The 27,687-nt window shown below is 29.3% G+C and overlaps 1 protein-coding gene across 1 annotated transcript; it reads right to left on the bottom strand.

Annotated features, from left to right (window-relative positions):
- Positions 1-11,994: 11,994 nt before the first annotated feature.
- Positions 11,995-19,636, bottom strand: LOC124822723 (protein NRT1/ PTR FAMILY 5.4). The gene is made up of 5 exons (XM_047294762.2): positions 19,522-19,636; positions 19,000-19,217; positions 15,892-16,134; positions 14,020-14,300; positions 11,995-12,988 (listed from the first exon to the last, which is right to left on the bottom strand). Exons 1-5 carry the CDS (start codon positions 19,619-19,621, stop codon positions 12,106-12,108), a joined length of 1,725 nt encoding a protein of 574 aa, XP_047150718.1. The 5' UTR covers positions 19,622-19,636; the 3' UTR covers positions 11,995-12,105.
- Positions 19,637-27,687: the final 8,051 nt, after the last annotated feature.

The following is a 27,687-nucleotide window of genomic DNA, read 5'->3' as shown; positions in this document are numbered from 1 at the left end:
GAGATCTATTTTATTCTATTGATCATTTAAAATTTGTTCTAAACTGTAATTTTAAAATTAAAAGGCCATTTCAAGATATTGGTTTACGATTTAAGTGGTTGACCCACAATTAAACCCATTTCAATAAATAATATAAATAAATATAATTTCTAAATATATCGTAATAATTATGTAAAATTATTAAATTACAATATATTCAATTAATAATAACAAATTTGCATACAAAATGAAAAATTAATATGATATAAGAGATATAAAAATATAAATTGATGTATTATCTATGCTATTATATAAAGATAATTTCTCATTTTGGTGTAAACCTTTTTTTTTTCCAAATTTATCTTTTATTAAGTAATTATTTACGAATTTTACCATTTAAGTGGACTTTTTTAAATTTAATCACTTTTTTAAATTCAACCTTTTTTTAAACTTAACAATTTTTAAATTAAAATATCTATATTATTATATAAAGATGATTCCTCTATATTATCTTTTATTAACTAATCATTTACCAATTTTACTTTTTAATTGACTGTTATTTTTTAAATTTAACGTTTTTTTTAAAAATTCAATCTTTTTTTCAAATTAATTATTTTTAAACTAAAATAAATATTTATAATAAAATATTACATAAAAAATAAATAAAAACTATCTACAATAAAATTATAAAAAATATTTATATTTATTTTAATAATTATAATTTTATTATTTTTTGTTATGGTAAATTTTATAAAAACAATACTAGTTCATAAAATAATATCAATTTGTAAAGGAAAATGACACTTGAACAACCATTTTTGACAACATTTAGACACGCGCACACGTGTCAAAATCTGAGTGGTCCAGTTGGAAAAATTAAATGAAAATGGACCACTCAGATTTTGACACGTGTGCGCGTGTCTAAATGTTGTCAAAAATGGTTGTTCAAGTATCATTTTCCGTTTGTAAATCTTATTGAATATGATTTCTTTTATTCTTTTCAATTATTTATATTAAATGTTTAAATAATAAAACTATGTTCTTAATATCAGTTTAATGAAACGATCTTTAACCTGTTTTTGGCCAAGTTTAACTATTTCAATAATCCCGACATTTTTCTATGACCGAGAAACTAAAACCATACTGTTATTATAGTTAGCAACGGAAATTATAATGAAGTTGTTAAAATAATAAATTATTAAATTATTTGAAATTTAAATTTGTTTATTTGCGTTACGTGGGTCAAAATCAACGTTGTTGTTCTTTTGCTCGAATGTCATTGACTTTTCAACCATCGGTTTCCAAGTTTTATTCTTTTTGGTGGCCCAATATTAATATATTAATATTCATATAAAAAACTACATAACTTAAAAGAAGATTATGACTTATAAAAAATAGTGGCAGATGTTATTGAACAGTTCTCAAATTAAGCATTGAGTGAACTAAACTTTTAAACTTTTAGTAGTATGAAGTCAAAACTAACTGATAAAGGAAATAAAGTCAAATACTTTTAGTCACGATATTTATGCATCTTTTCAATTTTAATAAATACAAACAGAAATAATTTAGTCGATCCAAAATTTAAATTTATTCTTTATTTCTAGTTTTATTTCAATTTCGAAACTCTCATTTCTAATTATCTTGGTAACTTTATTAAAGAGAATTTTCACAAGTTTGCATTGCATTTGATTTTTATATACAAGTTTTTAATGATATACGAGTAAGATTAATTAAATTTGATTGTTAGTTTAACACGCTTTTTACGTATTAGAATTTCACTTTAGTATAAAGAACCAACTAATATAAAATCTAACACAATATTTTCTGCACATATTACCATGTAAAAAGAAAAAAGAAATTGTCATCTTTAATTTCAGCTACGGACATGATTATGTATAATGATGTTAAAATGAATTAAAATTTGTAGATCAATCCAACTCATTACGAGTTTCACCATAATTAAATTTTAAAAAATTTATGAATTTCGATACACATCAAAATTAAATCTAACCTACTAAAAATATGACTTACTTTGGTTAAATCGATGATGAGCCAAGTTAGTTTATCAACATAATCATAAATTTTAAATTAAATTAAAAAAAAGAAAATCCTAAATCTAAAATTTCTTATGACGTGAATTTATCCTTCAAGACTTTAATATTATAAATGGATAAAGGGATAAATCACAATAATGATTTGATCTTATATCTTAATTTGTTTTGTACTTTTATACTTTTGGATTGTATTTTGAGTTTAACATGATTTTAGATTGTATTGTATTTTTTCTATTTGAAATTTAACATAATTTTATATTATATTTGAATTGAACTTTATTTAGATTTTAATTAGAAAAAATGTTTTTTATTGAAAAAAAATTATAATTAAATAAGTCATTGAGTCAACTTGTTTAACCTACAAATCTTTAGTTAATTAAGTCGGATTCAAATATTTTAAACTACTAATAAATAAAACAAGTTGAATTGACTTATTAAATAATCAATCCATGATTAACCGAGTTGAGTCGAGTCAAGTGACTTATTTTGACAATACTAGTTTTATCTAAAAGAAAAGAAAAACAGAACCCAATTTACCTTGAATTAAACCTAAGTCATTATTTGAAAAAAGATTATATCTATTAGTGATACTCCTTCGAGTTGTTAGTGGTATACTAATTGTAATACAATTTCAAGTTTAAGCTTCTAATGATGATTTTTTCTTTTCTTTTTCTTTCTTTTTTTAACAAAAAGGCTTCAATCTTAGTCATGATTTAGTGATTTAGCTTTAAAAAATTTAGTGATTCACTTCATCATTTGGGTTTGAGAATCATCACATGTTAGGGTGTTACTCCCTCCACCACCACATTTTCTTCCTCCACCTCCCCAATTCTATTACATATTTTTTGAATTACAAAACTAACCTTTTATAATTACAAAAATAACCTTTTTACTTTTTAATCCTAATTATTTATTTTAACCCTAAAATCTATCTTTTTACCCCTTCTCATCCACCTCCCAACCTTCTCAGATTCTCACTCAAACTCCATCACATCCGTTTCTCATCTTCCATAATCTTTAAAGGATGTCAACATCCGTTTAAGGGGAAAACGGATGTCGACATTCGTTTAAGGGAAAAACAGATGTCAACATCAGTTTAAGGGAAAACAGATGTCGACATCCGTTTTCCCTTAAACAGATGTTGACATCCGTCGACGGATGCTCACATCCGTTTAACGATTACGGTTTATATTTTAGGGTTTTATTACGCACCTTCACGCCTCTGAACCTCTCACGCCTCTAAACCAGCACCTTGAAGCACCACCCCACTCACGGCTGAAGATGAATTGTTTTCCCCACTTTCAATCTTACTAAACACAAAGTCTACCACACTCTCACGTCACAATTCTATAAAAGAGAAGAAGAAGTGAAACATGAGAGACAACCAACGATGGTGGAACGTAAGAGTGAACCTGAGAAAAATAATAAAGAGAAAGAGGGAAGAATGATAAAGAGAATGAATGTTCACGTGAGATTTTAAATAATATTAATCCTAAAATTTTAATAAGGGTAAAATAGGAATGAAAAAATAAAAAAAAGGGTAAAAGGGAAATGGGGTGGTGGAGGAAGCAAGTTGTGGTGGTGGAGGGAGTAACACCCCACATGTTATTGGGTTTGGGCCCAATGGTAAATTAATGTACTGGCTTGTGATGTAGGATATAATAGTAACCATTCATGATACAGAAACGAGATAACTTAATATGGTGATTTTTAATAAATTAAGTAATAATATAATAATACATCCAATTGAGATTTCATATCATAAAATGAAAAAATATTTTCATAAATATATAAAAAAATTACTATATTATTTGTGGTCAACTTTCTTGAGTTCGCATGAATGAAAATTCCATGAACAAAAAGATTCATCTAAACCAAAACAAAAAGATTGTAGACTTTTTCTTTTGTTTATTTTTTATATATTGTTTACTTTTCAATTATTTCTATTTAAAGTGGAACTCTTCATTTCATACATTTACAATTTTTACGGGTATTTTAAAATTAAATATCTTCTTTTATTAGACCATTTTTCTTTAATCCTTTCTAAGGAAAAGATTCCGATCAAATCATGTTTTTTTTTTTATATATATTCTAAAGATAATAACTAATAGTGTGAGAAACTTTGAACACACATATATAAGGATAAGGTGAGATATTTCTCTCTTTAACATTTATGTTAAATTTGATTTTATATGATTAAAGAATGTAAGAAGAACATTAGAGATAAGGATTGAACTTAACGAATCATGGTATTACATGATTGAATCAAACCTTACCAAAACGAGGAAGACAATTTGCATTGCATTGTAAACGTTATTCCATGTTTGGTCTTCATTAGCTAATAATGGATTTGATATTTTGACTTTCTAGGCACCAAAATAGAGAAGAATAACATAAATATATAGAGAAATGAAAATGCATGATATTTTTTCTTGTTAAAGTTTTGAAGAAGATAGTGCAAAAATCTTGATGGTGTTGCCTTGAATGAATGATCTAAAATTCATCATCCAAATTGTAACCAAAAAGCATATAGAGTTTAAAAAAGAATAAACGACTTTATATAGAAGTGTTTTATTATATTGTATCATATGGTAAAATAGTGTTATGTATCAAAGATTCATATCCATTCAAACTATACAAATGAAGATGATTATAATAACAAAGAATTCAATCACCTCCAAAGTTCTCAACAATACTAATTTTTTTTTTGTAAGAGTTTATTAGTTTTCATTTAAGTCAAATTAATCATCTAATTTTTTTTATCAAACCATTAAAAAAATTTCATGCACATGTTAAATTTTAAATGAATTGGAAGTGAATAATTGAATTTGACATCATCCTAGTGCATGTCCCTCATAAACATGTCACTATGAATCTATGACATTTTTCCATCATTAAGTTGAAATATATTCACTAAATGCTTGCCACCAATTTGTGTTCTTCCTCAAAAGAAAGAGCACAATGAAAATACTTTACACCTTTTCAGATTTCATCAGATTGCTTAGGTTGGATATTGGAGGAAGTAATATACATATATGTGAGCTTGGATAATTCACCAAAAAATCCCTAATTAAGATATGAGTTTTTAATATTCTTGTTCCAAATTAAAATAATTTCATCTCTTAAGTATTACTATCTTTGTCTTATTTATGAGAAAAAAAAGCATACTATTTTTATTTTCAAATTGTGATTAATTTTAGACATTTCTTTAAATATCGTAATTTTAATTGGTTGTTGACCTTGTAGTTTCTATTTTAAGAAAAAAAAAATCAAAAAATATTAAGAAATTAAATGCAGTTAAGTGATTTTGTTATAAATAATTACAGAGGTAGACCAAATATATATATATATATATATATATATATATATATAATTAAATAATATTATATAATCTACTTTAGTTTTCAAAAATGAAATAATATTATATTACAGTACAATTTTTAAAATATAGTTTAATAATTTTATATAACTTAACTCGGTTAAATATTACTTTAGTTCAATTCAGTTTTCTCTAAACAATTTGAATAATGAGGTTTTCCACAAATTTTTTATGTTTTTCCTATAGTTATCTTTAGGATAACTAATATAAAGTTTCATAGGACTTTACAATAGATTTTTTTTATATATAAATTCTTTTATAGATATTTAAAAAAATATATTCTCATGCATAAATTAGTGTGGTGACATGACACTTTTGTCTATGTGCTTCTCAAAGGTCTCTCTCACTTTAAGAAAACTAAAAACAAAGATGATGAGAGTGCATGTGGATGGTGCATGGGTATGGTGCATGGGCATGATGCATGGGCATGCATGGAGGGTTTGTTTCCTCTGTGGAGAACTGCACGTGGCGAGTGACGTGACATGTGACGAGTGGTGTGACACGTGGCAAAAACACTCACCTGGGAGTCATTATAATGAAGAGACTGCACTTTGCTTTTGTACAGACCTTTTGTAGAGAAATAGGTCAACGCAGTTCATTTTTCCTCTCAATTCATTGTATGATTCATTTCGAAAAAAAAAAAGAAAAAAGAAAAAAGAAAAAAAAGATAAAATAAGATGATGAGTTTAATTTGATTAAAGAGAAAATTAAAAAAGAGAAGAAAACATTGTAGAATACGAAAGACATTTTTAAAGACTATTAATTTTTATATAATTTTAGATAAATTTTTTGTTTACATATAATAATACTGATAAATAATATTAACCTAATAATTGGAATAACATAAGTCATTCATTCGCTTTTAGTGTGAGACTAGTAATAATAAAAATTTATTCCAGTTATTAAATGAAGGTTGCTTTTTTTTTTCTCAAATAATTGTTATAAAATGACTTTAAAGTTTCAGGGACTGTTTTGGAAAAAAGTGAGCAAGCTCATTCCTCCTAATTAATTCAAGATATATTTTGACACTTCTTTTAGTATGTAGAAAAATAAAACATATTCAAATTAATTTCTTCATAGGATAAATTATTTTATAGAAAATTTAATTTACGAAATTTTTATTTCTTAATTTTATTTTTTGCATGTTAGTTTTAGTTTATAAAAACGTATATAATTTTTTTTATTTTTCCTTTTACAAAAGTTATAAAAAAGTTTATCCAAGACAAAATTATATAATACAAAGAAAAATATATTAATTCATTAATATCAATAGTATTTAACTAATTAATTTATGATTAGAGATGAATATTGTTCTAACTTGATTTGTATTCGTTTTAAAGTAACTTAAATAATTTATATTAACTTTTATTTGATATTTGGTTTCATAACTTACTTTTTGTAACACGTGTGTAATCATTTTTATTATTTTTTTATAATAATTTGACATTTATTTAAATTTTATTTGAGATATATATATATATATATATATATATATATATATATATATATATATATATATTCTTTATATTTGATATTGATATAACACCATCTCATTCAAATAGTATAAATATTATTAAGGAATTATCCCAAGAAAATAATTGTCTAACATTATATACAACACTGAAGTAAATAAAAATATTATTTACTCAAAATAAAAATTAGTAACTACTCTACTTCACTAAACATATGAATGATCACTTCTCAAAGCCTGTTCCTTAGAGATGTTATCACCCTCTAATCACACCAACTAAGTGATCATTGCAAAAGAAACCAACATACACAAAAAAAACAAATGAAAGGTAAGCTAATGTAAAAAAAAAACAACACAAAATATCAAAATTCATCATACATCACATTTGATACAAAATTGAACAAACATCTTGAGCATACCATGATTTGACGATATGATAAAAGTATGAATGTCGAGTTATGACAGGTCATGCACTTGTGGTTACCTCTACTGCTATGCAGAGCCCTTGCCAATGAGTTTCATCTTACCACACACAAGGTCAGTTTGTTCCGTGTCTAAGGCCATAATGGACCACCTAGACTAAGATCTCCTACTACTCTCACCACATGCATCACCCATCTCTAATTGAGAATGAGTAACCACTAGAGCGTCAAGATAACCCCCAAGACTGAGCTTCCTACATTCATACATACCAAACTTGAAACAACCATTTAGAATTTCATCTTAGAAATTCTTATTCAACCACACCTCAATTACATACTTAATATCATGTATAAAACAACATTTAATTCAATAATTACTTTTTAAACAAACATAAAATAGTTCATAGTTATAAGAAATCAAAAGAAAGAAAGCTTCCAATCAAACTCTAAACAATATGCTTAGCACATGTCTCAACCCAGCGAAAGAACTCCCCTTGCTCAGCGAGCCACCCCTCATTCTGGGAATAATGAAACAAAGAATTCTCGTAGAACTCTCGCTTATCCACTGCTACAACCAAATTTCCTCCCAAATTAACTCGCCCAACCCTAGGGCTTGCTCTATGAATGTAGAAACCGAGAGCTTTGCTCGCTTAGCAAGCCTAGGCTCACTCAACGAGACTGCAGAATTTTGCAGAACATCAATTCTGTAGAATCTACACTCCTATTCTTCACATGTTCTAACTCATACACCTCCACATGTACCTACAACTCTCCTCTTTACAAGAAATTGTATTTGGGAACATAACAAGCACAATATAAACCTTCACCATATATATTGCTAACTTTATTATATATAAAAATAATATAATTCTAATGTCATTACCAAAAACAATACAACTTAAATGTCAACCCATTTTAAGTTGTCATTGTCAACCTTTGTTACAAAATTTCTTTCTATGCCAAAGCAATGTAAAGCACACTCATATTTGCCTATACACATTAGTTAAATCACCAAATCTAAAAAAAATGTCCTTCACTACCAACATGAAATAAATCAGCAGACCCAAATATTAAAACCACATAAGGATCATCTAATACAACACTCACATGTCAATTTCTCAAAAATATATTTATATAAAGGTTAAATATGTTTTTGGTCTCTTAACTTTCTGTGAAAATTAGAATTAGTTTCTCTTAATTTAGTCCACCATCTTTAGAACTACATGAATTTAGTCATTTTAACCAAATTTTGTTAAATTTATTTGACATTTCAAACTCGTTTCTCAACTAACATTGAAAAAAGTATCAAATAGTGTAAACAACTCAAATGCTATCATGAAATGTATTTGAAACATCAAATAAACTTAACAAAATTTTGCTAAAAGGACTAAATGCACACATTTATAAAGTTGAAGACTAAATTGGGCTAAAGTTTTGAAGATGGACTAATTTCAATTCTCACTCAAAGTTAAAGGACCAAAATCATATTTAACCCTTTATATAATTATACATTTTGGATCCTTTATTTCACATTTTTTCCTTAAATCAATGGAAGACTTAGCAATAAAATTTAGAGACCTCATTCTTCCAATATAATTTAAATTTATGTGATCTAACCCATGCGAAATATCTTAACTTTTAGAATTTGTAATAAGCAAAGAAGAATTACTAGATATTTCTTTTGAAGATGAAGGCATAAGCCTTAACTTAAAAAATCATCACAATATATCCTTTAACAAAAAAAAACACCATTTCTAGAAATAACAACCATATTGTACTAAACAACCATTTAGTAATAAAAAGAATATTTTTTCTTTAATTTTTGGTATAAACGAAATATATTTTTATTAGCATACAACATGAACATTAGTCTCATAGTCTATACATCAATTGTTTGAATTAAAAATATAATTTAACTCATGATATATTTCAAATGGGAAATAATATGTAATACCTATAAGAATAATATTAACTTCAGGTTTGTAATTAAATTACAAATTCTGAATAATCTTTAAAAAGTAAGAACGTTGTTTTTTTTATTTGTGAAAGAGTCTTCATCTTCTTTATGGTTTCAATTTCTTCTTTCTCTCTTCAATTTATAAATCCTAGATTCTCCACCATGGAGAGTTATTTCTATTTGTTGAGATTAGATGTAAAACATTGAATCGTTGTGTAAAATTGTGTTATATATATATATATATATATATATATATATATATATATATATATTTCGAGATTAAGTTAGTATTGATTTTTATGCTTAATATTTTATGTGGATTGTTTTTCATACTTGGTTTGTGATTCTTGAGTTGATTTGTGATTCTTGAGGTGTTGGAAAATATCTTTAGAATCTAAACTTGAAATTAGATGTCTAACGGATGCTTATATTTAGAAATAGAACTTGGTTGATTAGTAATCTTATACTTTTAAAATTAAAACATAATTTCACTTTATGAGGATTCAATGGATTAAAACATGATAAGTGATCATAAGATCAAAGGCTTAAGGAATAGGATTTGAGTATGTTTTTTGTGAACCTTGTAATCTAATTAAATTATTAAATACAAAAATTATCAATTATTTTACAAAAATATTTAAGAGAACAATATTTATCAATTGTAACTTTCAATTCATTTAATTTATAAAATTATTAAATAATGCTATTTTTTTAAGCACTCGTCATTTAGTAACTTCGGATATTGAAATAATAGCTTCTATGGTTTCCGAAATTTAATTTATTAAAAATAATATTTATAATTAAAAAAAAAGTAATGTGATATGTATAAACTTTTTTTTATGCTTTTGGGTGCACATAGTAAAAAGGTGTGGGAACAAGGTGTGTCTCTTTGCTCAATTATCACTTACTTTGTCACTTAAAGGTATCCCTTAAAGATGCTCCTGCTAGGGTCGCTTTAAATTTGCCAATGTCAGATTTGATTCCTTTATATTTTATAGTCTGATTATTTTAACAATTATGAATAGAAAAACTTAGTAGTTTAGATTGTGGTAAAATATAGACTAAGTTAACCTTAATTTATTTTAAAATATTCTACATATAACTATATTTTACTATGCATTATATAATATATTTATTTTAAGGGATGATTTTTAGTTTCTAAACTTCAATACAAAATTTGAATTTATCATTTTTAAACTTTAATATATTTTAATTTTCAAATTTTAAAAATAAACATATATTAAATAATGTTTCAACTCCCATTTGAATTAAAATATATCAAATATTTAGTATAAAGGGTTAAATATGTTTTTAGTCCCTAAACTATTGGTCGTTTCTGGTTTTCGTCCCTCTTCCAAAGTAAGGTACAATTTGGTCCTCATTCTTTAGAAAAACGTCCGTTTTAGTCCTCAAAATTTTGTTTTTAGTCCTCGTTTTAGTCCTCAAAACGTTCGTTTTTTCGACTAAAACGAACGTTTTTTAAAGATTGAGGACTAAATTGTACCTTACTTTGGAAGAGGGACGAAAACCAGAAACGGTCAATAGTTTAGGGACTAAAAACATATTTAACCCTAGTATAAATAATTTAAATATTAATTCAGAATATCTTAAATACATCAAAAAAATTTAACGTAATTAAATTAAAAATTTGTATTTATTTATTTTAAAAAAAAATTCTAATTTCATTTTAAAATTTATGAACTAAAAATATATTTAACATTATTTTAATATTACAGTTAAAAAACATATAAAAAGAATAACGTGTATACGCATAAACAATTGGTAGTGTTAGTTTTTTCAATAAATGAATATTTATCTTATCAAAAGAAAAAAAAAGTCCTCCAACTTTTAGTCTTTTGCTTTATCCATTGCCATGCATGGGTTAATTTGAGAAAATTTATATGACATGGTAAATAAAAAGTTGTGACGAGAACTATGAATAATAAGGTTTTAGGAAAATTACATGAAAAACGTGTTTACTGTATTTGTCTAATAAAAACTCATTAAAAGTCAATATTGATTGTGGAAACATTTGGTTTTGTTTAGGATAAACTTTGAATGGATAAATACTTAAAAATTTATAAATAGAAATTAGAATATATATTTTTTTTTTGTATTTTATTGTAGTTTTTATTTGATCTTTTAGAGATTGATAAAATATGTGGTGTCAGAATGTATTCCTTTGAAGAATAATGAGCAGCATACTTTGGTTTGATGTTAAGTTTTGGTACGTAGATATATGTTTTTCTTCACCTTATGAGTTGACTCTTAAGAAAAGATAAGACGTTGCTGAGATTCATTAATTATAATATGTCTTTCATTTAAATTACATCACTTTATATATTTTTGTTTGATTATTATTTTTCATAGTAAGTTTTATGAGAATAAATAATATTACAATAACATGACCATTTTTTTTATTAGATTCTGCAACATACTTCATTCAATATCATTACTGTGGTATATGTCAATATGTTTTCATTTTAAGATATTTTCTCAAGAGTTCTTGAAGACACAAGTCCATACAAATTTATTTGTTGCAAATTAATCCTACCAAGTTGTCCACTTAGACAGTGACAAAGGGCCATTTTCAGAATTAAATTATACATTAACTCATGATTTTATACAATGCTTTAAACATTTATAACTTGAAATAAATATAACTAGATTTAACTAAATTACCCCCTCTATCTAAAAATATATAGAAGATGATCATAAACTAAATCCTCTCATTGAAATCCAAGATAAACTAGTATTTATTGGAACTAGAATTGTAATCTAGAGTTAACTTTGATCTTGGAGTTGGTGTGCTTGGCAAAAGCCAAACATTTGTGTTCTAACTCTCAGACTCCGGGTCTATTATATTTGTGGCCAGAACCCTGATGATCACTTGTGTAATGATCCTCGTGAACTTTTTTGTACACATAAACCATGGAAATCCAGACATAAAGACACATGTTAACAGCACTCAACGCTGCCAAAACCCAGTAAAAGTGATCAAGATGTGCCCTATTGAGATTGTTACCAAGCCACTTCTCACCATGCCTTGATGTGATAGCCTCAACAACAACTATGACAATGTTTCCAAGAAAACTACCAACCCCAACAGTGCTTATGTATGCTGCAGCTCCCAAACTCCTCAAAGCCTCAGGCATTTGGTCATAGAACAACTCTTGCAGCCCGACAATTGTAAATGCATCAGAGATTCCAGTGATCGTGTACTGAGGAAGCAGCCACCATATGCTGATTGGTAAAATTGCTTTGGGGTCATCAACTAGGCCATGCTCCTTTGCAACAGCAACCCTTTTGGCCTCCACAAGTGCTGACACAACCATGTTGAGAATTGACAGAAAAAGTCCAACCCCAATTCTCTGCAGCACTGTTATCCCAGTGGCTTTCCCTGTGAACTTTCTTGCCAGTGGCACAAAGACACGGTCGTAGAATGGCACTGCAAAGAGGATTGTGACTCCAACAAGGCCTTGGAGTGATGCTGGAGGGATCTGAAAATGTGGCCCTATGGAACGTTCCATTGTGGCACCTTGCTTGATGAAGTATGTGTGCACTTGAGCTTGCACAACTGTGAACATCAAACAGCTTATCCATATTGGAATCAAACGAAGAACAAGCTTCACTTCCTCAACCTGTGTCACTGAACACAATCTCCAAGGATCTCTTGTCTTGCTTTTGGAGTCAACTTCATCAATCATCGCTGCCTTGTCTAAAAATCTGTTTCAGTTTCATCCAATTTCGTCTCAGCAATCATGTGGTAATCGAAAGTGTCAACAAAAACACAGGGAAAAAGAAAAAGATTGTCCTAGTTCCACAATCAATTGTTGGTATCAACTCCAACCGTAGACCAAACCCATGTGGCCCCCATGAGTTTTCGTGTTTCAGAGTTGACTCCAATCAGATTTTCAGTGAGTGATGGGAATAATTCTTGTATGAGTGGTACAACTAATAAGATACTTGTAGAATGCATTAAATAATGATAAAGTCTATGTTTCTTTCTTTTTGGTAGTGGCCAAGTCTATGTTAAAGTCTTGTGTTGAAACATGGATGATGGTTAATTTAATATTGTTCCATGCTTTTTGATTTGTGATTATAAAATACAGTGCTCACAGCAGTGCTTGTGTTAAGGATGCAAAAAAAAGAGAGAAACTGAGACACCGTCTTAATAGGCTTAGATGTGAAAAATGAGGTATGCATGTAAAATGATAGCATTCACCATGTGCTTGTGACAAAGGATTCCACTTTCAAGCATTTGATCTGTAAAAAAATATCAACACCTAAATACTTCTTTGATTTAGAGGGGCTGAAATTTCTAGACAACCCCCTTATTCTTTTTAACAACATTGTTTACTTTGATTCATTATACTTATTCTCTTCATCTAACAAAAAAGAAGTTCAACTTAGTTGCTCAATAATTATCATCATAATAAAATGCATGTTCTTTAAACTTAGTTCACTCTTCCCACCACAAATTCATCATCATTCGTTCCACCTCTACTTAGTCATAATCCACATGGAGAAGCCACTTAATTGTTTTCAAATGGGCATGTGTTTTCAAGGAAAAAAAATGATTCTTTCTATGAACTTTAGTAAATCACAAATCTTATTTAAGAACCCTTTTGATTTAAAGGTGGATGTATAAAAAAAGTTATTTCTAATCATATAACAAAAATGTCATCTTTTTCTTTATAGAATAATGGGAAAGAAAAATGTGGAGAGTTCTACAAGTTAGAAGAAGTGGCACCCACCTATATTGAGGAGTATGAAGGAGAGTGTGGATTTTTGGTTGAGCATGGAGATGATGGGGCTCATCTTGCTCCTTCTCCTCATAGCAAAAATTGTGGAGACCGTGCGTGGAGAGCACGCGCCACTTCCGTGAAGCGGCCACAAAGACTTGGGCCAGCCTGGTAAATGGGCTCCCTGCTGGGCCTTCCTTTCTGTACCTTTTGATTCCCAACAAGAAGACTGCCAATGCCAAAGCCAACACCCCTGCCAGCACTCCCAGCCCCACTCCCCACCCAACATTGTCCTGTTTCATCAATTCCCAATTCACATCATCCACATCATCATTCACAATCATACATCAAAACATCATCAAGGAACATACCATGACATCATAATATGTATTTTAGAATTGAAGATTAAGTGGTTATGTATTATGATTATAGATAAGCATCACTCACGAATTTGGATTCTCTGTTAAGTTTTTTTGTGTTTTCCATATGTTGTATCTTTAAAGTATAAACACTGATTTTAATATTTTAAAATATATTAAAAAAATTGAATATACCAATATCAGTGTATTTTTATACAACCCAAAAAAACCATCATAATCCACTCACAAGGAGAGGATTTTTGTCTATATAAAACCAAACATTCTTGGTAAAATATTAAAGTCATGGAGCACTCTTCCCACCTTTTTTAAATGAACAATGCATTTCACTTATAACTTGTCCAAGGGTGGTGCATATAAATGGAAAAGACTTATGTGAGGAATATGTTCCCATGTTAGTGAAACTTGATATTCTAATAAAGAAATGCGTGTGATCCATAAATTCTCTTTTGGGTGTTTATCCACTATAGTACTATTCCATTTGATTTAGCCTCACACACATATAAAATAAATAAATCAATCAATTTTATATTGCTTCTTTTATTTTACTAGTCCCACCTATGACCTACCTTCCAAACCATTCTTTTATAAGAGAAAAATAATGTTATTCATTGTCAACAAGGATATTATATTGTACATTGCATGGCCATCTTTTGATTAGTTAATCACTTTCTTATTTGTGGATAATGACTACTAATAATAATCAAATGTTTTAGAATAGTTTAATCTTCAATAGGGGTTTTGGTTTTTTCCCAAGAAACAAATGCGGAACATTCAATCCTAGACTTCGAAAACAACTTTATCCCAAATAAGTTAACTATAGTTGTGTTGTCAAAATCTAATGGTCCATGGAATGGACGTAAGTTAATGTGTTACGTCTTAAATATTGATTAAATTGAGTAAAAAGGTAAAGTCATATGCAAAACTTGGCTAATAATGAAACATAGAAGATATGTGCTAAACGTGGTTATATTACCAAATGCAATTAAATAATTAATCACAAAACAACAAATTAGCAATAGAGGAAATCCAACTTTTGTCATTCGACAGATTTTTAAAGACTTTAGCAACAATTTGATTCTCTAATGATTCTTTTCAGTTATAAATATTTCGAAACTTACCGTGTTTTGGAATCAAATTAGTGCCACGAGATAATAAAAGTTAGAACATGTTTTTATCAGCAAAAGCTTAAGATAATTATAGTAATAATATAACATTATTTCTAATTACCCTTAATTTAGAAATGCAAGAATTATTCTTAAAAAAACAATTTGGTGTTACCAATATTTTAGATAATCAAATTGATGCTAGTTTTTTTTTTCTTTTCATGAATGATGAAAAAACCAAGCTAAAAATCTAACACATCAAATTAATCATTAAAATGTCCTTTTAATCTCTAAAATAACCCGATCAAATAGCATCCACTTTACCCTCTAAATTTATAAAAGCATATTATATATTTTACTCAATCAGAAACAATAAAAACAAATGAATTTGAGTAATTTACCTGAAGATATATGACAACAAAAACAGAAGCAGTTGAGCCAGCAACAATTCCTAGATACCACCAGTTGAAGAAGGAACTTTTGGCGTCTCTCTCTTCAGGCGTGTCCTCGTCGAACTGATCGGCGGCGAAGGTTTGAACACAGGGTTTGTGACCTCCGTCCCCGATGGCAAGGACATAAAGCGCCACGAAAAATAGAAGTTTGTGCTTGAGAGCAGTCACTGAAAGGGTCAAGAAAATCATGCCCTGTAGCACATACATGATGATGATGATGTGAGGATAACATATGATATTCTTCTTCCATCAACAATGGCTAAAACTATGCATTAAACTAATTGACAGTGCATGCATGGCTGACATGTATAATGTGGACAATCACAGGAAATATGCAAATCTTGTACGGAATATTGGAATCACAATTGATGTGCTCAAGCATTTGAGTGTTCCATGGAAGTGGAAAAGTGTGTTCCCATAACAACAAATAATACCCCACATAATACCCGCAATTAACATCTCAATAATTAAGTGCTGAAACTTTAATCATCAACAGTGTGTTTTGCAAGTAATGTTCACCACCTTTCAATAATTTATGTGGTTAATGGATTTCCATTATATTATTAGTTTGTTAATTACTCAAATTATCTTTTAATATATATTTTAATTTAAATATGATTCAACTCTATGAAATCCACTTGTAACTTATTTTATATTATAAATATGTATTGATATGAAATCTTTAATAAAAAGAATTCACTAAAGGAACTTCGTGATTTTTGAATCCAATTGGAATTTAACATAAGTCAGTTGTGTTTATATTCACCAAGAAAACATACTCACATCAAGAATCAAGTATCTCCTAAGTTTCAATTTTTAGTTTTTATATTCATCTAAATGGTGTTGTTCTTCTTTTAAGTTCAACTGGGTTTTCATATTTGACAAATGAATGAATCTCTGTTACTTAGAATACTAAGAATTTTAAAAATTTATATTTATGGCTGTTAAATTATATGAAGGTTTTCAGAGAAATATTAAATTCGATCACAGTGTTCAATGTGCAATGAAGTTTGTGTTTAGAAGAAAACAACCTCGATGAGATGTAAACAATTAGTTGTCATGTGATATTTATTATTACTGTACCACGGTTATAAATTTATTAAATGACTGTTTTCTTCTCTCAGATGTTATTTATTATTCCTTCTTTCCCTGCAACTTTAATTAAAGAAACGTTGAGTTACTCATGTTTTCAAGTTTTCGATACATAACTAATGATTTTATTTAAGGTTTAATTAATGCATTAATTAAATTACTTTGCAGAAATTGCATGGTCATGCAAAGCACTACGAAACTTGATATTCTTAAATATTTAATTAGTTAACTCTGAGTTGTGGTTCTCTTTGTTATGTTTATAAGTTAAAATATATTGATTTATGCTAATTTTGATATTTTAAAAAATATATATATTTTTAATATATTAAAATTAGTGTAGTTTTATGACATATTAGGAATGCTACAAAAAGATTTCACAAAGAATTTATAACACTAAAACCAGAAGTTTAAATTCCAATTTTATGAAACTTTCTTATTAATATACACTAGTATAAATTAATATTTAAGATCTTCAATCCTAAAAATAAAAAATAAAATATTTTTTAGAAATTTAAATTTCTATCACCAATCAAATAAAACATTAATTAATAAAAGTCATAAAATTTAAATTAAGATCTTATATGATAAAAAAAACCTTAAAAGTGATAACAATTAAAAAGCTTATTTTTTATATCATTTCCATTACAAGAGTGAATAAATAAAGTATTAATTTCTTTTTCGTAAATTCCATTATCACACATCACTTTAATTAATATTGTATTAGATAAGCCACTACTTTAAAGCAGAAATATGTTATTTTTTATTTTTACAATTAAAAATCTTACTTAATACGTAGATCATATCAGATAATGTAATTAAGAGATACTATAAGATTCTGAGTCATAAATTTATAATCTATAATAGAAATATCATTTTATGCTTAAAATGTTTAAGATGCCACGTATTTGTAAGAAAAGAGAAACATTTAGGCCATATATTAAATACTTTAATTTATTTTCTAAAGTTACTAAATAATCATAATTAAAGCAATGTTAGAGACATTTTGGGTATTCTATTCGCATAAAGAAATTAATTTTTTTGAGGTCACATTCAAAAATTGTATAAGAAAAAACAGAGTCCAAACCAAAAGAAAACAACACTATAGATAGTGTTATACCATTTTTTAATTAAAATAAAATGAATCTTTATCATTTTAATTTTTGTATTAAGAAACAAATATATGCAACAACATCCAATGCAGAGAACAAGGAAAAAAAATTCAGTGTCCTTAAAGTAATAGTTAAGGAATCAATAAATATTATTTTGTTTCATTTAATTAATTTTAGAAGCAAAGCACGGTTCTTTAAAAAAAATATTTAACTACAGAAATTCCCATACCAAAATATTCCTTATAAAATTGACTTTATAAAAGGAATTGAATGTACTTGTATAAAATATAAATCTTTAAATTAATATACGTTTTTCCTTTTAAAAAAAAGTACTACTATGATAGACAAATTTTAGTAACACAACAAACTTTGACCAAAATATCTTTATTGTGACAGTGTTGTAAATTCATTTCTAGATTCGAGTGACACATATCAACAATAAACAAAAAAAATTCAATAATTTTAATATGTAAATTAAAAATAAAAAATAAAAAGAAAATAATTATTTACAATTATATATACACAAATAAAACATGGAATTTATCTGAGAGCACTTGATAAAATAACGCGTTTACGAGATTCTGCTGAACGAAAAAAAGAAATAGTAAAAAATTGAGGTGATATTTATTATGGTTCCCGAACGATGTGGGACCATAGACGTAAGTGAGTGAAGTTGCAAAAAGACAAAGTTGTTGCATCGTGAGCACATAAATTAGATTCCACCCATTTGGCAAGAATCAAGCAGGGAAGAAGAGAGACATGACAATGTTTTACCCAAAGCAATTGAACTTGTTGCAACAGTGAAAAGATTAAAGCAAGCAAATGATGAAAAAGGGGTGAATTTTTTTTTACTTACCACAAGATAGATGAGCGATGACAAGAGAATGGTGTTGAAGCGACCCAGATAGGAATCAGCTATGAAACCTCCAAGCAAAGGGAAGAGGGAGGAAGCTCCCACCCATGTGTTCACATCTTTCGCTGCTTGCGTGATGGGTTCGTTCAGAACATTCGTCAGGTACTGGATAAGGTTACTCGCCAATCCTTGGTACGCAAATCTCTCAGCAAACTCCACAACTATACCCAAAACATAGGTCAAGTAACGAATTCAAGATCAAACTCGTGATGATGATGATGATGATGAAAGAGAAAGAGTGTTTGTGTGTGTGTGTGTGTGAGTGAGTGAATATGTTAATGTGTGTTTGGATTCGTTTCTCTTGTTTTCAGAGTTTGATGGAGTTGGAACTGAGCAAAGATGTTTGAGTTTTGGAAAATCAAGGTTTGATGTGAAGTATGTGCAAGGTGTTTGTGTTAATGTGTGTGTGTGAGAGAGTGTGAAGAGCTGGAATGAGAAAGGGAAAATGGGGGATGAGAGACTCACATATGATGAAGATGGCAGCATTCCAACCACCCTTGTGGTTTGAGGGATGGTGGATGAGGGAATTGCTCTTGCTGCTGCTGCTGGTTCTGGCATCAGCCATGGCTGATTGAATGGTGAAGAGAAGAAAGTGATGAGAAAATTTTCAAAGGGCTTTGGAGAATGGTGTGAAGGGTTGATGTTTGGGGAGCCTCCATCAGGAGATTGGTGCTTATATAGGCTGAATCGTGGGTGAGTGAACACCACCACTCAAAAACTCTGCTTATTTATTGCTTCTCTTTGCAGCACAATTCAATTTTAAGGTATTATATTTTCACCACCTTTTTTTTTTTAATTTTTCCTCACTATTTTAACTTCTGCATTTTCTTTTAAGAAATAAATAATGAAATAACATATTTAATCTTTTTTTCTTTGGGTTATCTGATCTATTTTTCCAAAAATGAACATTTTTTTGCTTTTTTAAATTAGTAAAAAAAATTGAATCTCTTCTGTGGCTATTTTTGAAATCGGATCAACCAGGGGTATCCTAAAAAAGTAAATACTTTAACATTTTGAAAAAGAAAATACTTATATATATGTTAAAATCTTAAGTTCAAAATTTAAATAGATACACTTAATATATTTTTATTTTAAGCTGTAAAGTAGCTGTATTTTAATTTATAAATATTTTTCCTTTACGGAACTATTTTAATCTCTTTCATGTTTTCTTTTTCAGATAAATATGGTAATTTTTAACTCTTTTCCAGTTCATATATTTTATTGATAAAAGTTGAATCAAGTTTTTAATTTTTAGCAACGCAACATTGTCACTAATAAATAAATATTAATTGAAATTTAAGAACAGTAAGAGTTATAATATTATAAAATATATAATTGTATATTGTAAATTTACAGATACTTAAGTTTAACTAGATAATGAATTAATATCACTCTCAATTTCGTAAGATAATGTGTTTATAAATATTTTATTTTTATATAATATTTTTTTTTTTGTAACGTGAGACTTAAAATCATATTTAAATTTCTAACACTAATATATAATTTAAAAGGAATTGAATGAATTTTCCACTTTTAAACGACTTAAAATCATATTTAAATTTCCAACAGTAATATATACTTTAAAAGGAATTAAATATATTTCCCATTTTTAAATTATTATAAAGGATTGTTTAAAAAGTGAGTTATAAATTATGTTGTTACAATATTAAAATATTATTTTTAACAAATAATAAATAAAAATTGTACAGTTTATTAAGAAATTTTTTTGATATAAAAATAACACTATATTATTTTAATAAAATGTATAGATTAAATATTTTATAATTCAGTTTAAGATAAAATACAATTTTTTAATGTTTAGTTCTAAACCTAGACATAAATTAAAAGTAGTTGCTGTCTTAAATTTTGATATATCTCTTTTTCAAAATTTTAAAAATAACGTGTATAATTATCTTAATTTAATTGTATTAAATTTCTTTAACATGTTAAATATATTTTAGGTTTAAATTTGCATCATTTATATTGTTTGACGTGATCCCAAATATTAGTTTAAAATGTCATTCAATAAAATAAAAAAAATTAATGTCATTAAATTAATATAATTATATTTATTTATTTTTAAAATTTAAAATTAAAATATATAAAGATTGAAACATAAACTAATTTTAATTTTGTATTTAAGTTTAGTCAGTAAAAACATATCTAATTCTAATTGTTTATTTACTTTAAAGATAAAAATATATTTAATTTTTTAAAATGATTAAAAATATCGGTTCTTCTGTTAATTGATAATCAAAGTAAATAAAAAAATAATTAACGCAAAAAGGTTGTTATTTGACCTAAAAGTTAATTGTTTCTTTTGTGGAGGAAGCTGCACGTGCCGATCTGGTTCATGACAACACCCACGTGGGAGTCATTATATTGAAGGGACTACACTTTGGTTTTGGTCAGACTTTTTGTTAGACAAATATGTGAACGGAGTTGAGTTTGGTTTGGTACATAGGATAGGATCAATATTCATTCTATGTTTTATTTATACAAAAATATAAATTAAAAAGATAGAAAATAAAAATAAATAAGAAAATCATTTTAATCTAAAAGATTACTCCCACTGGATTCAGAAAAAAAAAATCATGAATTATAATGGAAAAACACACCCACCAACAATCATAGTGTGTAAATGCAAAATACGTTCAATAGTAACAAATACATATGTACTATGTTAAACTACTTCAAGAAAAAGTTGTATACTAAAAAAAATCATTATAAATCTACCATTAAAATTCAAATACACATTATGCTAAATTATCTCAAAATAATTGTAACATATTCAATATATCTAAAAAAACATATTGTTTGTTGAAGTGAAATTTATTCAACAAATATTCATTTTTAATTACATGCACCACATAATGTTAGAAAGTGACTTTTTAAGTCTAATCCAATCTCATAAAAATGACTTATAAAGTAAAATTTGCACCTCACTCATATTATAATTTGATCTTATTTCTAGTCAATGCGAAACTTCCAACATAACTTATTAAAATAATTAAGTTAGTTGCGTGTTTAACATGCAACATGTTGGATCATTCATATTGATTTAGTTAAACAAAATGAACATTTTGTATGTAAGGATAATGTTTTTTACTTTAGAATTATTATTATTATTATTTATTAATAATTATTTCTAACCTTGAAGTGATATTTTAGTTTTTTCTTGAATAATTATTTTTAAGATATGATTAAACATTAGACTATTGCTAAGCGATTATAATACTAGTATAGGTCAGACTTTTTATTTACTCGAATTTTCGAATTTAATTTCTTGTTGTGTCTTACTTTTTGTGGGTGCATGTGACATGAGTTGAATAAAGATATTATTGTTAACATAAGTTTGTAGTGACATGTTTTCTTTTGTGAATCATGCTTTTTGGTAGAAAGTAAATACTTCTCTAATTTTGGGAAAAAGTTCCAAGAACACAAAATCTAAAATGATGGGAGCTAACGATTTCTGAAAGTATTTGGTTTTGATGATATTGGTAATTATAGACAAGTTAGAAACAAATTATTTATACACAAAATGTCTTGTTTTATATTGTCATTGTTTTTAGAATTTTCATTCTGTATTTTATATTTTCTTACCCTTATGATATTTTTATATATAATCTTAAACTTATACTTTATATTGTCTTTACACATATGATCTTTATAAATAAATAAATATATATAACTTTAAACTTTTTCATAAAATATAGGTTATTAGGAGAGGCATATAAAAGGAAGCTAAGTTTTAATATCTGACCAATAAAATTAGAGAATTTTGTTATCTATTTCATCGAAAAAGAAATGATAGAGGAGAACCATGTTCACTCATTTTTCTTCCTCCTAATTTTACTCTTCTCGTTTCATCACAAACAAACAAAATGTAATGTCACATTTAACGACAACAACCTAAGATTCTTGCTTTTAAATCACGTTATCTTATAAGACAATAGTTTTATAATTATAGTTACATTACTACACTTTTACTACTTACTAATATTCTCTCTTACAACATGCTATTAAACGGAATCAAAATATCATCATTCATTAAATTAAAAAAATAAATAAATCATTCTAACACGTGGGATGACACTAATATGCTTTTCATTTTTTATTTGATAGCTTTTTTCTTTTAAATGTAAAAATATTTCAATGTAAAATTTGCCGTAAATTACTTTATAATTATAAATATATCATGACTATTATAAGATGGAAATATTTCAAATATGATCACTCACTTTAATAATATTATCTTATCAAATTCGATGAACAAAAATATTTTTCGAATACGTTTTATATATAATTATTTAACTAATGTTAGGGCATCATTTATACATTTATAATAATTTTCAATTTAAATCAAAGTTTGGATACTTTTTGTTTGATGAAGATCTATGGTACTTTTAATTTATAATCAGAATCTAGATCTTATGACTTTTGATGAGATCCCAAGTCATTGTACTATATATGTGAGTAAATTAATGTATTAAATATCTAAGGAGATTGATCACATTCTTCAAAATTTATCTTCATGAATTGCGAAATTTAAGTTAATTTATTGAAGAATTAAAGATGAACAAAAGAGATGTAAGTTAAAAGGCGATTTATTTTTGGAGTTACATGTTTTTCTTATTGTGGTAAAATTTGAAGAATATGATACTGAATTAACGAATAAAAATCTTTGAAAATCTAAATAAAAATAAGGGTACATTTGATTCGGTGAAATAGTCATATTTGTCTGCATTATACAACAGTGATGATTCTTTGCTTTGTTCTTTTAAAACATTGAATGACAATTCTATTTTATTTGGGTACTGGATTACCCAAAGACAAGCAGAAAAAATGAACATGAATATTCTTCTTTAAAATTAAAAAGTGAGAATTTGTCACTTTTTTTTTGCAAAAATAAATAGTAATAATCTTACCGTGCTTGTTTAGCTTTTCTTGTGTGCTAGCTAGTTTTCATTTTATATTTAATTAGAAGTTTATTCTTAAATGTTTGTGTATCAAATGTAGATAACATGAGAATAGAATAAAATAGATTATATGAATGAGCTAATCAAATGATGGAGCATTCCATTCAATTCCAAGATATTTATTCATCCTAATTTCTTAAAACCGAGGACCAAGGGCATGCAATGCCAGAAAAATAAAATTAAAGTTCAAGAACATTAAGAACATCTCTCTTATATAATAATGAATAATCCATGCATGACTAATATTAAAAATATATTAAAAACGCTGTAAATAAATTTATTAATTATTATAGTAGTTATCTTAAAAATAATAGTATGATTATTTTTTAGTTAATTTTTAGATAGTTTTACCTTATGTTTGGTTAAGGTCTATGTTAGGTTCTCTAATCAAGAACCTAAGGGAAAACAATTTTACACACCAAAAAGCACACACTCACAACATAGGATTGTATAATCTCCTTTGTATTAACAACCATCCAGCATGTCTGATACAATGGGTTTCTCAGAGAGCTTAACCTCCCCCTACAGGACCTATGGGTACCTGTCAACTAATAAGACTTCAAAACTAACTCTCGCCTAACAGCCCAACCCCCTTTTATACCAACCTACCTAACTGCCTTGGCAGTTAGGCTGTATAACATCTCTCCTTCTCCTATACACCAGTAGTTTCCTATCATTACGCCCCTCCTCTCCAACAACCTTGTCCCCAAGGTTGAATTCAGGATATTGTTCCTGCATAGTCGCCACATCTTCCCACGTCGCTCCCTCTTGTCCTCCTTCTTGCCACTCAACCAGAGGTATTTCTTCTGCTCCCATTTGTCTCTGCCTCCTGTCCAGCAGTTTGACAGGCCAAAACATGGGTCCCTCTGCCTGCAACTCAGCTGGAAGTTCCTTTTCAACCCTCTGCTCTCCCACCGCTTTCTTCAATTGGGATACGTGAAAAATTGGGTGTATCCGGGCTGTCTCGGGTAATTGTAAACGAAAAGCTACCTTCCCCACCTACTGTAACACCCGAAAAGGCCCATAGTAGCGTGCTGAAAGTTTCGGATGTAAGCGGACTGGCATGGATGACTGTCTGTGGGGTCTAATCTTTAAGTAGACCCAATCCCCTAGATTAACATTCGCTTCCCTCCTCCGTTTATTCGCATGTTTAACCATTGCCTCCTGAGACTGCCTTAAATGTATCTTGAGTTGTTTTAGAGCCTCATCTCTGGTCATCAAATCTTGGGCCACAGTCTCCACCGCCGTCTCTCCTGGAATAAAACGACTCAAGGTTGGTGGTGCTCGTCCATAGACAATTTCGAATGGGGAACACCTTGCTGCACTTTGGTAACTGGTATTATACCAGTATTCGGCCCATGATAGCATCTGCTTCCAACTCCTAGGCTGCTCGTAGCAAAAACACCTCAAATACCCCTCCAAGATTCTATTCAATACTTTTGTTTGGCCATCCGTTTCTGGATGGTAGGCCGTGCTCATTTTGAGCTGGGTACCTTGCATTTTGAAAAGCTCCCTCCAGAACACACTTAAAAATAGGGGATCCCTATCACTGACTATGGATACAGGGATCCCGTGCAGCCGTACTATGTCTTGGATGAATGCCTCTGCTACAGTACGAGCCGAATATGGATGTTTTAGCGCTATGAAGTGGCCATATTTACTGAGTCTGTCGACCACTACCGGTATCGCGTCAAAACCCTGAGATTTGGGTAACTTCACAATAAAATCAAGGCTTACCTCCTCCCAAATAGCCTGAGGAATGGGCAGAGGTTGTAGGAGACCCTGGGGGGAAGCAGCCAAGTACTTATGCTGCTGACAAATCACACACCTCGCCACAAACTCAGTAATCGTTTTCTTCATTCCCAACCAGTACAGTGATTGAGCTATTCGCCGGTATGTGCGAAAAACCCCCGAATGGCCTCCGGTGCTTGTCACGTGAAACTCCGTTAACAACTTGGGGATCCAACCTGATTTAGCCGATAATACCAATCTCCCTTTGTAGTGTAAACGATCATTCTCTAACGTGTAAGATGCGTGGCTGTTTGGGTTCCCCCGGATATCCTCCATTATTTTTCTAACTGTGTCATCCTCCTCCACTTCTCTTAATATTTCCTGGAAATCATGCCAGTATGGTCTGGAGATAGCCCACAACTCTCCCTCCTCCATACCTCCTTCTTCCTTTCTAGACAAAGCATCCGCAACCCTGTTTGAGCTTCCCGTTTTGTAAACGATATCAAAATCATAGCCCATTAATTTAGCTATCCAATTCTGTTGGCTATGGGTGGTAATCCTTTGTTGTAACAAGTATTTTAGGCTTCGCTGATCTGAATGGACCACAAACCTCCTCCCTAATAGATAGGGCCGCCAGTGTTGGATGGCCATTACCAAGGCCATCAATTCTTTCTCGTATATGGACTTACTACGGGACCCTTTTGATAACGCCTTGCTAAAGAAAGCAATTGGCTTTCGGTTTTGCATCAACACAGCCCCCACTCCACTCCCCGATGCATCGCACTCCACATGAAATTCCTGAGTAAAATCAGGCAACACCAAAACTGGTGCCGACGTCATAACAGATTTCAGAGCGGCCATAGCTGTCCGAGCTCGTTCTGACCATTCAAACTTCCCTTTTTTTAATAATTCCGTCAGGGGTCTGGCCAACTCCCCGTATCTCTGGACGAACCTCCTGTAGTAACCTGTTAAGCCTAAAAAACCCCTTAGCGCCTTCAAATTTCTAGGCTCTTCCCACTCCAGCACAGCCTTAATCTTATCTCGGTCCATCTCCACTCCTTTCTCCGAAATCTGATGGCCAAGATATTGAATTTTTTGCTTCCCAAACTCGCATTTTTTTTTATTTGCCACCCAACTCTGTTGCTCCAGCAACTGCAGCACCAGTTTCAAATGTTTCAAATGCTCTGCCCACGTGGTAATGTACACTAAAATATCATCGAAAAAGACGAGTACCCACTTCCTCAAGTAAGGCGACATTAAGCTGTTCATAGCGCTTTGGAATGTCGCCGGAGCGTTGGTTAATCCGAAGGGCATCACCAAAAATTCAAACAGGCCCTGATGTGTTCGGAAAGCAGTTTTATGAATATCTTCTTGCCCCATTCGTATCTGATGATAACCGGCCTTGAGATCCAGCTTGGAAAAATACCTTGCACCCTTGAGCTCATCCAGCAGCTCCTCAATCACGGGTATTGGGAATTTATCGGGAACGGTAGCCTTGTTCAGCGCCCTGTAATCCACGCAGAATCGCCAACTCCCGTCTTTCTTCTTCACCAAAATCACGGGACTGGAGTACGGGCTTTGACTTGGCCGTATAATTCCCGCTTTCAGCATATCTTTGACCTGTGTTTCAATCTCTTCCTTCATGAGGTATGGGTACCGATAGGGGCAGACATTTATGGGATTGATCCCCTCTTTAAGCACAATCCTGTGTTGTGCGTTTCGGTGGGGAGGTAACCCTTCTCTCTCCTGGAACACCCGATAGTGGGTCTGCAAAACTGCTCTCAGCTCCACTCCCTGCTCTTCTGTCAAATCATCCGTCAACTCACCGACTGGCTCCTGCTCCACTAGGCCCAAATCCCAAACCAATATCCATGACTCAGCATCCACTATCTTCAACAATGCTTCTGGCTTCACCAGCTGT

The sequence above is a fragment of the Vigna umbellata genome, chromosome 3, assembly GCF_029865625.1.
Source record: "Vigna umbellata cultivar VRB3 chromosome 3, Vumbellata_1.0, whole genome shotgun sequence".
NCBI classification, from domain to species: Eukaryota; Viridiplantae; Streptophyta; class Magnoliopsida; order Fabales; family Fabaceae; genus Vigna; species Vigna umbellata.
Note: the sequence above shows the minus strand (reverse complement) of the source record. Positions and strands in the feature narration are given on the sequence as shown.

Excerpts from the sequence above, each read along its gene's own strand:
- LOC124822723 (XM_047294762.2), bottom strand. The coding sequence starts at position 19,621 with ATGGCTGATGCCAGAACCAGCAGCAGCAGCAAGAGCAATTCCCTCATC. Across the intron at positions 16,135-18,999 it reads CATCGCTCATCTATCTTGTG|GGCATGATTTTCTTGACCCT; the intron begins GTAAGTAAAAAA and ends TATGTGCTACAG. Across the intron at positions 12,989-14,019 it reads CTTCATACTCCTCAATATAG|ATTTTTAGACAAGGCAGCGA; the intron begins GTGGGTGCCACT and ends AAACTGAAACAG.